This window comes from Lissotriton helveticus, chromosome 12 (assembly GCF_964261635.1).
Source record: "Lissotriton helveticus chromosome 12, aLisHel1.1, whole genome shotgun sequence".
NCBI classification, from domain to species: Eukaryota; Metazoa; Chordata; class Amphibia; order Caudata; family Salamandridae; genus Lissotriton; species Lissotriton helveticus.
The window spans coordinates 819,818,309-819,832,123 of record NC_136073.1 but is presented as its reverse complement, the minus strand read 5'-3'; the positions used below and the strand labels follow the sequence as shown (position 1 = coordinate 819,832,123).

The window sequence follows — 13,815 nt, the reverse complement described above, 5'->3', positions numbered from 1 at the left end:
TTGTTCGTGATGACCAGAGTGGTGCTGTTATCCTGGCTTCAGTCACTGCACATAAGCAAGATGTGAAGCACCTAGATTTGTTCTAAATTATTGTGTGTGGTTGGACAGACGTGTGTTATATTGGCTAGTGTTGAAGAACCTTGTTTCTTTGAGTATGGTCCCATTCCATACTTTTTTGTTTGGGCAATACAATGTGTTTACAGTTCGATGTGTACCATCATCCTTTGTTTGGGAAGAGACCGGTGTTACTAGCCTGGTCAATGAAGTGCAGGTCACAGTAAGTCTTAAGATACCGAACAGGAGGTCACTCAACTAGTGGATGCTCCCCAGAGATCAAAATGTGATGGGAATGATTGACCTCTGCTTCTCAAATCCTGCGAATCAGCTTAGTATTGTCTTTCATATTCAACTCAACTCTGCCATTCCAGAAGACCAACCTTATTCAAAAGACCCCACATCGAGACAGTAGCAATAGGCTGACCTCAACAACTAGGCCACATGCAATCTGCGGCAAATAAGGGGAATAGCATAAAGAAGAAGAACATTAGGGTAAATGTTAACGTAGGCAGCGAAAGTGGTTTAAAAGAGTTTGCTCAAGTATATTTCCTCAGCAGTTTTTGTTTGCCCGAAGGGTGTTCAGTATGTTCACAAATGTACCACTTAATGCACTAAGGCTTCAAGGTATACCTTACTGATGCAGTCATAATGCTTCTTGGATGACTTGCTGTCTAGTGTAATGACAAAGTAGTCAAGCAGGGTGGACAAGCTGTTTTTAGGCAGGGTTGGACTAATTTGTTTCAATCGAGTTCACTTGTGCAATTGAACGCTCAAACAGCATAATTATGAAACGGTGCTCTTAGGATTACCAGACATTAGAAGGGCATGTTCGAGCACTTCCGTAATAGTATTTTATTCTCCGGAATTGCGGTTGGTCTTTGAGTGTCCGCTGTGAACCTTTCAAATGCAGACCACTCATTCTTGGTGGCCAGGTGTTTTGTTCTCTTAAACTTCTAATGTGTTATGGACAAGGTCCACTCCTAAGCTGCACATGCATACTGATTAATCTGCACAAACCTGCCTGTCTTGTATGGTGGAACCAATCCCTTTCTTTCTGTGCAGCTGCCCGAGGTCCACACCAACAGCTGTGACAATATTTCGCAGTTTTCCGTGGACAGCATCACCAGTCAAGAAAGCAAGGAGCCGGTCTTCATCGCTGCTGGAGATATCAGGTGAGGGCCCAAGCGAGACGCTGCCCCATGTGTATTACTGAAAGACATCCTTGCAGCTACCACAAGTCATTCGGTTTCCCACTTTAAAAATAGGGCATACAACGGTAGCACAGAGTTGACAACACACATGGGTGACCTGATCCTTGTTTTCAATATGCTTCTGTCTGAAGCAGCCTGGATTAGGCTGCTGATCCAGTAGCAAACTGGAGAAGAGAAAGCAAGCCATAGGGAGTTACAGATGGGAAACATTTTTCAGACTAGAGGCAGTATGTTTGTTGCAAAAATGTGAAGTAATCGTTCACACCCTAAAAGGGGCACAAGGTGAAGAAAAACACTGTTCTTATTAGTGACCTGGTGCCGGAGATTGACGAACCAAGTACATATTAACAATATCCTCTCTTTCATTACATTGTTTTTTTCAGTTGTTAATGTGCTTTACCCTTTTAGACGACGTCTGTCCGAGAACCTTGCACATGCGCCAACAACATTTCGAAGAGATCCTGATGACCCATCCGCAGTGGCTCTGAAGGAGCCCTGGCAGGAGAAAGTCCGGTAGGTGTTACCACCTCACAACTGAATTTTGGAACTCCTCTTCCAGGACACACAGTGAAAACGTATGCCTCTTGAATTGGAGGAAGGGAAGGCGCAGACATGCCAAAGGGGCAAACTGAAGCACTCCTGGGTATTCCTGTTCTAAGTATCTAGAGTATCCTGGAATCTCTGGGCTGTTGGTATATATTCTATTTATCAGTGAGAAATTTGGCTCAATCATTTCTCTCTGGGTTTGTGTGGCTGTCACTTTGCATTGATGATTGCCTATGAGATTTCGTCCTAGACATAGCTTTCTGAAACCTTCGGCCTTGTTGTACTAAATTTTGATATTCTCTCTTTCTCTACAGGCGGATCCGGGAAGGTTCCCCATACGGGCACTTTCCTAATTGGCGACTCCTCTCCGTGATTGTGAAATGTGGGGATGACCTCCGCCAAGAGCTGCTAGCTTTCCAAGTACTCAAACAGTTACAGGCAAGTACCTTTGCTCATGATAAGCTCTCCAGGTCCGAACCAGTGCAAAGTATGGCATACGAAGAAGACCTGGTCGATTTTCTTAAGGTGCATGAATACACATTATACAGAATATTGAAGTCTAGCTTTGTAATTGTATATGCTAACATCTCTAAATCCTGGCTGTTATAGAAATCCAGCCTAGAAAAAAACTCATGCTGACACAATGTTTGCCTGTTGATCATTGGATGTCATTCCTACTATTTGGGTTAGAATTATTCCAGGGCCTTAGGCTGGAGAATTGCCTTTCCTTTATTTCTAGCGGTTGAGTTTTGATTCCTTGCACAATTGCCTTGACCAACCTAGGAGCCTAATTCTTCATGGATGTAGTGAAGGATGACGTTTTGGGCATATGCTGAGCATGTTCCTGCAAAGATTTGAAAGACAATGCAAAAGAATATGTACATTTAATTTTTGTCCACTGGAAGTCAGTGAAAGTCTTTCAGGGCTAAGGTGAAGTGGTTGATTTCCTCAGATTCAGGGAAAGTCTAGTGCTTGAGTTTGGCTTCAAGACACTTCTTGATTATAAGTTATCCGGCTTGTGTTATCAGTTGACCCCAAACACTACACCTCCACCCATAAGTAAAGGCTGAGGAGCTCAGTCTTGGCTCATTTTTGAAGTTTCAGGCAGTCCCTGATTTTATTTCCATGTTCCTCACATATTTAAATCCTGTTCAGGGACAGAGTATTATCCTCATCCATTAGAAACTGTTGTTGATGTGAAGTAATTACCTTACCCAAAGGTTGTTCATAGTGTTAACGACTTGTAGCGTAATTGAGGAACCTTGGGGAAGTGATTTGAAAACACCCATCCAATGCCCTTTTCAGGGTTCTTAGTAATATTGGTGCATGCGCATGGAGTTGATGGAACAGAGGTGGGTAATAAGGCTCTGGGTCTTCTCGATCAAGTGAGATCTGCCCTTTTGTGATATTCACTCTTATTTTTTCATTCTTGTGGCTTTCTCTGACTATCAAAATTTGACTGTTTTAGGGTGGTTGAATTAGATAATGTGGCTAGTCCATCTTGAGCTCTTTCATGAGGGGAAGTAAAACTCATTTAGCTGCTCGCCTGATTCATGACGGTGCATACTAATTTGAGCATTAACCTATTTAGGTGATAAGTCATCTCTCCACTTTATGCTGTCACAACCGTGCTGTCACTGATCACTTGCATCTCTGATTGCAACTGTGTGTGTGGCAGGTGATACAAATGTGACACATGTATATTGTTGATGGCGAAAGGTATGGAGATAATACATGGCATGATGGGGTGCATAACATGTAAGCTTTGTGGGAGAGAGGAAAACTGCTAGTTGGTTGTAAAGGAATTGGATAAGAGCTCAGGCTTTGTTGAGACAGGAAGCATAGCCTGAAGCCAAACTGAGCTACACAGTGCTTTATGTTGGTTGTCTGTTTGCTTGCGAAAGATAAGAGAAGGTTGAGGGAGGGAGGGGTTTGCTCGATATATCTTCTGAGTGCCAGCTACCCAACTTGTAATATGCCATATTAAAGGGAACTGGTATGGCGGTAGGGTGTGAGATGCTACATTTTCTGTGTTGGTGGAACCCAAATCATGGCTTTCAACACAGCTAACATTGATCATCCTTTATTTGCACTGGCAAAAAAAATAGACTAGGGTACACCGGTTTTCCATACAAAAAAGTTGACTTTTCGCTAGAAGTGCGGTGTATTTTTCAATCAGAAGAGAAGGGAAACAGCCATGTGCTTTTGAATTTTGGAGCGCATAGGAATGATTCAGCGTCAGGAATTCCATTCACCATGTAGTTTTACTTTCCTGCTGTTGTATGGAGTTTGCTTCAGGAATATTTCTGCTTGAACCCTGCTCTAGTTCAGGAAAGAGCCTAAGACCCACCGCTTTAAAGAGCGCTGCATCACAATGCAGTAAGAGTCCACTTCGACTCTCAGCATCCAGCTAACCCTTCTATCACTAATTGGCTGTATCTTTGCCATTAACCATATATAGTGCTTGCTGCCTTTCAACTAGGTTTGCGCTTTACAAATAACATATATATACGTTACTGCCCTTCTGGAACCCTCCTGATTTCTGAGCCTGATGAGGCCACTAGTGAACTACACACTTTGTACTTCATTATGTCAGCAGTAACTACTGTCTTCTATGCAACCTCGCCAATTAATTATTAGCACAAACAGCTCATGGGTCCACAGCAGTAGCAAAGGGGAGCAGGCAGCTCTGGTGTTCTTTTATTTTTATGCCCATCGAGCTGGGATTTTCATTCTATTCAAGGCAATGTTTCCGCTTGTGGCAAACGTTGTGAAGGATATTCGGTGGCATCTTTAGAGGCTATAGTTATTCCTCAGACCCAGGGGTAGACCCACCTGCAACCTTGTGAGGTTAGAGAGAAAAAGTATCTGAAAATCCTGATTGAAACCTTTGCCAGGCTTTCTTTTGTAGCAAATGCTTTGAGCAGCAGTTAGGAGCTGAGCTATCTATGATCAGCGCGTTCTGTACTCACTACACAGGCTGCAATGGCGTACTCTGGCATCCATCTTCCAGCCACTATAAAACTTTCAGTGTCCGCCCCTATATGCCCAGCAGGCGTACAAGCAAAACACTAAGTTTTTATTTAGCATTTTTCTGTCTACATCAGCAACATGATTCAGAGCTTTTAAAGCAAAGTCATTTCTAAATGCCTCTACAGTGGAAGAGAAATGCTGTGAAAATATTATTTTGGAATTTGGATCTCTATAGCCGCTTGATTTATGTATGCCATTCTCTGTTCTTCTAGTTAATCCACTCCCTTTTATAGTTGCATGCTTATATGACTATATAAGAACCGGCACACTGAAAGTATCTCATGTATTCTTATTTTGTCTCTTTCCGAAGGGCCAGAGAATGCCCACTCGAAAGGTACAACCTGAAAAGCATCTTTTCACCTAAACTCTGCACTTTGCGAAGTTTATAAAACATCCTTCAAAGTTGCTAGTTCTCTAACTTCTCAACTTCGAGCTCTCATAATGCAAATATTGCCCAATAAATAGCAATTCAAAAGTCCTTTTCGTTGCACTCTTTTCTGAAAAGTGTGTCTTTGCAGTTTAAAACACATCAGATTAATTTAACTAATATACCATATCCTCCCACCCATACCATAGAACTAACGTAAGATGGCACACAAAAAGAGGGAATGTTGTATTGATACAGATGCTGAATATGAAGTTGGAAATTATCAAGGTCCACGCCACCCAACCACATTAATCCATTGGTACTGCTGAAGCCATGCAGGCGCTGGAGTTGGCGACACCTACCAGTCTAGCTGGTTTGTGGTATATTCTTGCTTCATTGAACCCTTCCAAGCCTATTCTAGCCATATACAGTATGTTTTGGAACAGTCTGTATCCTTATTGACAAGGCCACATCTAGGGCCACTTGTATCATTATTTCAAAAAGCGATGACCTAATTGCGATTCTCTGCGATTCACAATTAGGTAATCGCTATTTGAATGTATGAAACTCCATAAGTTTTATTTAGCGTTTCCTAATGGGTCGCAAATCAACCTACCTCCTTAATATTAAGGAGGCTGGTCGCAATTTGCAACCCATTCGGAATCGCTAAAATCACAGGGATGGTGGCCTTCTGGGGTCAGCAGACCACCCTGTCTGTTGTTGCTCTTAAATAAAGCTTTTTTTTTAAAATGCAGCCCATTTTCCTAAAAGGGAAACAGGTTGCGTTTCGGAATTTTTTTTTACATTTTTCTTTTCATTTGTCAAGAGCAGACAGTGGTCCGTGGGACCACTGTATGCTCTTAAACATTTTTACGACCATTCACAAAGGGGAAGGGGTCCCTTGGGGCCTCCATACCATTTGTGAATGGGTTACCACCTACTTCAAGTAGGTGGTAAAATGCAGGTCTGGCACCCTACGACCCCTCAGGTAGGTAAACTATTCTGAATACCCTATTGTGTACCTTAGGATTTCGCAGGATTTAAAGAATTCACAAATCGTGGATGCAGCAGAAACTTTGTAACTAAGTATTGTCCACCTTTCCACCTCGGGGCAGATAGTTTATAGAAGTGTGCGTGTTGGTTCCAGTGCTCTGGGTGTTCGCTGAAGATAGGAAAGTTTAGGTTGGAAATTGAATGTCCGTAACAATGGCATTGTCAATGCCCCAGAACCAGGACTGCCTTTTGCCTTGCCATCATTCCTATCCTCATATTCACAGCTAATAGAAGTTTCCACCTGTGCTCTATAGGTTAACTACTGCTTTGGAAACTAATTCCTTAATGTCTATTTTCTTCTAGGTAATCTGGGAGCAGGAACGTGTTCCTCTGTGGATCAAACCATACAAAATCCTGGTTATCTCCTCCGACAGCGGCATGATTGAGCCCATTGTCAACGCTGTCTCTATCCATCAGGTGAAGAAGCAATCTCAGCTCTTGCTGCTGGACTACTTCCTCCAAGAGCACGGCAGCTATACCACCGAAGCTTTCCTGACCGCTCAGCGCAACTTTGTACAAAGCTGTGCCGGCTACTGTCTGGTGTGCTACCTGTTACAGGTCAAGGACCGGTGAGTTTTAATACTTCGTGTTTTGCTTTGGGTGATATATTATTATTATTATTATTATTATTATTAAAAAGGATTTGGTACCGCGCACATACACCAATTGGTTTCTTGGCGCTCGAGACCGGGTGGGAGGAGAACATTCGGGGACAGGGCCGCTAGCCGTGCGCCAGACGGAACAAGTAGGTTTTCAGAGAGTTGCGAAAGCAACAATAATCGGTAGACAAACGAATGGCAAGAGGGAGGGAGTTCCAGGTAACAGGAGCAAGGAAGGAGAAGCAGGCTCCTCCATGTTTCTTGCGGTTGAACCTAGGGGTGATCAGAAGGTTATGAGCCGAAGATCTGAGGTGACGGGAAGGGATATAGGCGTGCAAACAAGAAGAAATAAAGGCGGGAGCGCATGAAAACAAGGATTTGAAAATAGTGCAGGCCATTTTAAAGACACACCGCTGTGCAACTGGGAGCCAGTGTAAAGTTTTCAGCAAAGGGGTGACATGCTGATGTTTAGGCTGCCGAAAAATTAATCTGGCTGCCTGGTTCTGGACCAGTTGGAGTCGGGAAAGATGGCAGGCGGGGACCCCCACGTATAGACAGTTGGCATAATCTAGACGTGAGGTGATGAGCGACCAGGCATCTCAGAGTACTGATTTTTCACCATCTGTTTCAACCTATTTCAGTTAACTTAGCACAGATCCTCTTTTTCAAAGAGGGTCAACTAAACAGGGCGAGTTACTATTCCATGGGTCTTCCAGTGCATAATTAATTGTAAGTCACTATCAGAAACAATTGTAGATAAAACAGATGATAACATGCGTAAAACAAATGCATTTAATTGCCCTTAATGCCTCATTGTTTCTGTGTTTCTGAGTACTTTTAATTAAGTCATTTTGTGCCTCTTGTTCGATACAAAATTGTAGTCCTACTTCATGGTTTGTGGAATGACCCAGTTGTTGGTTTTCAGGATCTTTTCACTCAAGTGAAATAGAACCAGAATATTGCCTCCAGGCGCTAAGGATACAATAATACAAAAAGTAGCTGCCTTCAGAAAATAAGGTAGAACTAAATATATGAAGGATTGGCCAGGCCTCTGATTGGATCCACTTCCATTCCTATTTCTAAACAAACTTATTCAAAGGCTTTGCTCCCTGAAACATCACAAGTGTAATGAAACCTAATAGACTTTTTGACAGTCAATGGCTTCTAAAGAGCTGGGTAGTGTACATTGTCATCCGTTAGAGGTGAGGCTATTTTGACAATCACCCACTTTAGAGTTATACTTCTGGTTCAAAGTGTTATCTTTCTCATCGGGAGTTCCCAGAGATAGATAGTATCACTTTGAACAGGGAAAATAATGAAATATTGAACATTCTTCATTTCATTAAATGGTCTTTCAGGGTTTTTGCGAACACAGTTTAGACTGCAAGTGTGTCTTTGAGCATAGAAAAGAGTCAATACTTTATATAATTGAAAAACAGGACCCCCTTGAAAAAGGGATGCCTACATTCTGTGCTTCTTCAGAAATTGAGATCTGAGGATCCCAGTTCATGCACTGGGAAGTGTTGTATCTTTAAATTTCAATATCTGGAAGGTCTGACTGTTGGCTGTTTGGATTACAAATTGTCCAGCAATGTGTACAGCTGTTGGTTTATGAGGCATGTCCCTTAGGAAGGAGGCATAATCAAGTTGGTTGTCAGGATTTCTCTCAAGAATTAATTAGTTTACTGATTTGTCTATAACAGTTCATGATCCCATCCAACCTCCTGATTCCTAATTGCCAACTTTAACCATCAAACTCCACTTTACTCTCTGTTCTTCGCATTGTGCCTCGCACCTCCTCTAATCTTTTTGTCTTTCTAGAGCCCTACGTCTGTCCTTGCCTTGCTCTCCTTTTTCCTATGCTTCCCTTATGTTTTTTAGATTCTCTTCTGTCCATCCTGTGCTCTTCTATTCCTGTAAATATTCTCTGTCCGATGCAGTGCTTATTTTGGTCCCAAGCTATGCTTCTTTTCGTCCCATGCGATGGCTCCCTCTGTCCCATGCAATGGTTCCCTCTGTCCCAAGCGATGGTTCCATCGGTCCTGAGCGATGGCTCCATCGGTCCTGAGCGATGGTTCCATCGGTCCTGAGCGATGGTTCCATCGGTCCTGAGCGATGGTTCCATCGGTCCTGAGCGATGGTTCCATCGGTCCTGAGCGATGGTTCCATCGGTCCCGAGCGATGGTTCCATCGGTCCCGGGCGATGGTACCTCGGTCCCGAGCGATGGTACCTCTGTCCCGAGCGATGGTTCCTCGGTCCCGAGCGATGGTTCCTCGGTTCAGAGCGATGGTACCTCGGTCCCGAGCGATGGCTCCTCGGTTCAGAGCGATGGTTCCCTCGGTTCAGAGCGATGGTTCCCTCGGTTCCGAGCGATGGTTCCCTCGGTTCCGAGCGATGGTTCCCTCGGTTCCGAGCGATGGTTCCCTCGGTTCCGAGCGATGGTTCCCTCGGTTCCGAGCGATGGTTCCCTCGGTTCCGAGCGATGGTTCCCTCGGTTCCGAGCGATGGTTCCCTCGGTTCCGAGCGATGGTTCCCTCGGTTCCGAGCGATGGTTCCCTCGGTTCCGAGCGATGGTTCCCTCAGTCTCGAGCAATGGTCCCGAGCGACGGTTCCCTCTGTCCCAAGCAGCAATTTTCTGGGTCCCAGCTAACCGCTCTCTGGGTCCCAGCCGACGGCTCTCTGGGTCCCAGCCGACGGCTCTCTGGGTCCCAGCCGACGGCTCTCTGGGTCCCAGCCGACGGCTCTCTGGGTCCCAGCGGACGGCTCTCTGGGTCCCAGCCGACGGCTCTCTGGGTCCCAGCCGACGGCTCTCTGGGTCCCAGCCGACGGCTCTCGGGGTCCCAGCCGACGGCTCTCGGGGTCCCAGCCGACGGCTCTCGGGGTCCCAGCCGACGGCTCTCGGGGTCCCAGCCGACGGCTCTCGGGGTCCCAGCCGACGGCTCTCGGGGTCCCAGCCGACGGCTCTCGGGGTCCCAGCCGACGGCTCTCGGGGTCCCAAGGGGCGCTTCTCTGGGTCCCAAGGGGCGCTTCTCTGGGTCCCATTCCATGATGGCTCTCTGGGTCTCATTCCATGATGGCTCTCTGGGTCTCATTCACGGATGATTCTCTGGGTCCCATTCGCGGATGGTTCTCTGGGTCCCATTCGCGGATGGTTCTCTGGGTCCCATTCGCGGATGGTTCTCTGGGTCCCATTCGCGGATGGTTCTCTGGGTCCCATTCGCGGATGGTTCTCTGGATCCCATTCGCGGATGGTTCTCTGGGTCCCATTCGCGGATGGTTCTCTGGATCCCATACCATGATGGTTCTCTGGGTCCCATTCCATTATGGTTTTTTCGGTCTCAAGCGATGGATCTCCCGTTCCCAAATGCTTTCTCCAGTTCCCCAGTGTTCTATCACCCTCCCCAGGCTCTTTCTCTTTCCCGTATGCTCTCTTCTCAGTGTGCTCCTTTTCTTCCATGTGCGCTCGGTCTCTGCTTCTCCCTGTGGTCTTTCTCCACTTCCCCCTGCGCTCATTTCCTTTGAGGTCTGTCTCTCCTTCCCTATGCGCTCCTTTTCTCCTACCTGTGCTCTCCTTTTTTTGGCTCCTTCAGTTCATCCTTTGCCCTCCTGTTGCCTGTGCTACTTCTCCCACACTGCTCCTGTATTTATATCCACCACACTCCTCTGTCCCATGCTGTCCACAGTCTTCCAATACTGTCATTCTCCTTCCCATGCTGTTTCTTCTCCCCTTCATCTGTTCCGTGCGCTACTTCTGTCCCTTCCTCTCCTTCTCTACATCATGTGCTTTCCTCTATCCTAAGTAATCCTTTTAAGTATCCCATTGTTTCTTTTGCCATTTACTGCTCTCCCTAGCTCACATTCTCCTTCTGTCCTTATCTCACCAACCCCTCCTTTTTTTACTCTCCTTTTTGCCCATTCCATTCTCTCCAGGTTACGTCTCGCCCCTTTCCTCTGTTCCTTGTCCCCTTTCTTTCACTTGTCCCATGCTCCCCGTGTCTCTCACCCATCTCATGACATCTTCTTTTTTTCATAGGCACAATGGGAACATCTTGCTGGACGCGGAGGGGCACATCATCCACATTGACTTTGGATTCATTCTCTCCAGCTCTCCAAGAAACCTTGGCTTTGAGACATCTGCTTTCAAGCTCACCTCTGAGTTTGTTGATGTAAGTGACGTGTGATTGAAGGCTACCTCAGTTGTGCTAGTTTGTCAAAAGGTTTATGCAAGGAAGGCATTATCAGGAGCGGTTTGTACGCTGTCAGCTTCTGTATCTAGTAGCTTCACTGATATTCATAAAGGCTCAACTGCTCCTCCTTTGTATGGGGTCTGGTACCTTTTACAGGGAAAAAACCCCACAAACTTAACTAAAGTAAATTTTTTATAAGAAGGCACTTTAACCTGAAATGTGATTAAAATGATTGTATTAACCGACACGTAGATTAATTTTTACAACACAAATAAAACCTGGGGGGCAGATAGGCAGCACAGCTGTCCAAGAAAAAAAAGCTTTATTGTTTTATTCGGTCCCTAGGCGGATCTGCCCTTTCCAGGAGGCCACGGATTTTACAGTTGCCCGCCAGTTCTTTGTTCCTGTCAATGAAGAAAGAAGCCCCCAACACGGTGCCATGCCCTTTTTGCTAATTTGACTAATATTCAGATATGGCTAATATTCAGTTACATTTCTATTTTTAACGCCTTTCTACACCGATTAATGTGGTCTTTCACCTGCAGTAGGTTGTGTTAGTAAACTTTGACTACATTTTCATCCCAAGCACCATTGTGCCTTCATTACTTTGAAGTGCACTTCATCTGGTGAAAAGAAATCAGAACAAAGAGCCACTTATTGTGCGCTTTCCTGACTGCCTTTCTATTAGGACAGAAAATGTACACTGAGACCCTCACTGATCATAAAGGGATTTGCTACAGATCAGGAACATTTTAGAACCTCGTGTCCTGCGTCAGATGGTTCTCAGGTGACTATCAGTCTCCACCTTGTGCTCCAAAACCATAGGTGTCTCCTCTTTGGATGTTTCCTAGAATGACTGAAAGGAACTGATCATATAAATCCCACTGTTACTGTTTGCTGAAGAGAGAGATGTTGTTGAAGTCTTCAGCCCTTAGGTGGGCTAGTCCTTCTGAAGGATCAGTCAATGATTCAATTGGTTTTAGGCCCTGTGATGATGACATGAAATTCAGCAACCCTGTGCTTGCTCAATAAGTACAAGTAACGAACAAGTCCCAGGGGTCCTCTGATTAGATCCACCACTTGAGTCAGTCAACATCTCAGCCATGAGGGCGCACAATCCATTGTCCACAATCTTTGGGCCATGCAGTTAAGGAAATCCACAAAATAGACATCGTAGGAATAAAACTAGGCGATAATTTGCTGCCCATCTAGGAAGCTATGACCTTTCACTTGAGAGATGGTGCAGACACACATTTCACTTTCCTAGAGACCAGATTTTATGGACGTGGTCAACAAAGGCATGCAAGTCCATTGAGTACACTAGTGCCTCAGCAGATGGTGCAGGCTTTGTACCTTGACGAAATACATGTATATCTTCCTGTTATGCAGATGTGGATTTATCCCTAGTAAATTTAAACGTACCTGTTTATACTTCCCTTAACAATTGCCTGTATGTCGATATTTTATCAGGACCACTTTTTTGTATCCTCGATGTTCTGACCAACAACCATGAAGGAATTATGTAGGAAAGTTCCCCTTTTTGACATGGTCACCCCCACTTTGCCTGGTATTTGATGTTATTTCGACTAGAATTGCATTAGGTCCCTGATACCAAGGTCCCCAGTGCCAGATCTCTTTCCCAAAACTGTACAGTTGTTCCCTGAATTGGCAATACCTTTAGCACTCTCTGTGAGTCCCTAGTAAATGGTACTCCGGTACTTAAGGCCTGAGGTACTAAATGTCTGTGGGTTACAGCACAAATTGTGCCACCCTAACAGACCCCTCACCAAACACATGCAAAACTGCCACTGCAGGCTGCGTGTTTTGGTGCAAACAAAAGTGTGTGCCTTGTCCACTAATATTGAGTGTGGTATTTGTATATCACCACTACAGCAGGCCTTACAGCCCTAAGGCAGGCTGTCTAATATTACTTGTGAGGACATATCTACATGAACAGATATATCCTTGTGCTTTTCAGTTCCATTACTGCCAGTGTAAATGAACAAGAACCCATTTTAAAACAAGTGCTGGACACTGGAGAAAACAAGTTCCCCAGCTTCTTGATGGCTTCACTGAAAATAGGAATGTTTGATATCAAACATCTTATTAATAAACCAACACTGATTTCAGTCTTGGATTTATTAATACATGCACCCGGAGGGCACCTCAGAGGTGGCCCCTAAAAACCTACCAGCCACTGGTGTGTTGACTGACTGTTTTTTTCCAGCCTTCCACCAGAGACGAGTTTCTGACCCCCAAAGGTGAGGCATATCGCATAAGAGTGGTTGACGGGGAGCGAAATGAAAAACCGGTCCAGTACCCGTGCTCCCATGGCGAACGTAATAATCACACTGGGGTAACCGTTCCTAAAGTAATGGAGAGCTGGCCTATTGTGGTCGCTGGGGGAAACTGCGAGTGATTACCTCACAGGGCAGGTTGGAAACAGAATAGTGTGGAGGTGAGACAATTCCTCCTTTTGGAAGTAGTGCCCTCACACACCCTTGAGAATTTCATGCTTCATCATCGGGCGTTGCTCCTCTTGGGGTGGCGCTGCAGTCCCCCACGGGCCCCGCGAGAGGGCTCTTTGTCTGAGTTCTTTTTATGAGTAACGCCGCAGTTGTGAGTGCGGGTGTGTGGGGGAGAGAGAAAAGAGAGGTGAGTGAATAAAATAACCAGACTGGCACCCTAAAGAATCTTTAATCAGGAGTCTGTGTGGTTGGGTTAAAACTAATGACATAGAAGGCCTCTAGGAAAATTATAT

General features: G+C 45.2%; 1 protein-coding gene across 4 annotated transcripts in view; it reads left to right on the top strand.

Annotated features, from left to right (window-relative positions):
• The window catches only part of PI4KB (phosphatidylinositol 4-kinase beta), a 154,572-nt gene that overhangs the window by 111,917 nt on the left and 28,840 nt on the right, over positions 1-13,815 (top strand). For all 4 annotated transcript variants that reach the window (XM_078670477.1, XM_078670478.1, XM_078670476.1 and 1 more), the window contains 5 exons: positions 1,120-1,229; positions 1,677-1,781; positions 2,129-2,252; positions 6,571-6,836; positions 10,901-11,033. In XM_078670477.1, the coding sequence (XP_078526603.1) occupies positions 1,120-1,229; positions 1,677-1,781; positions 2,129-2,252; positions 6,571-6,836; positions 10,901-11,033 (738 nt within the window). The remainder of the gene's footprint in view (positions 1-1,119; positions 1,230-1,676; positions 1,782-2,128; positions 2,253-6,570; positions 6,837-10,900; positions 11,034-13,815) is intronic.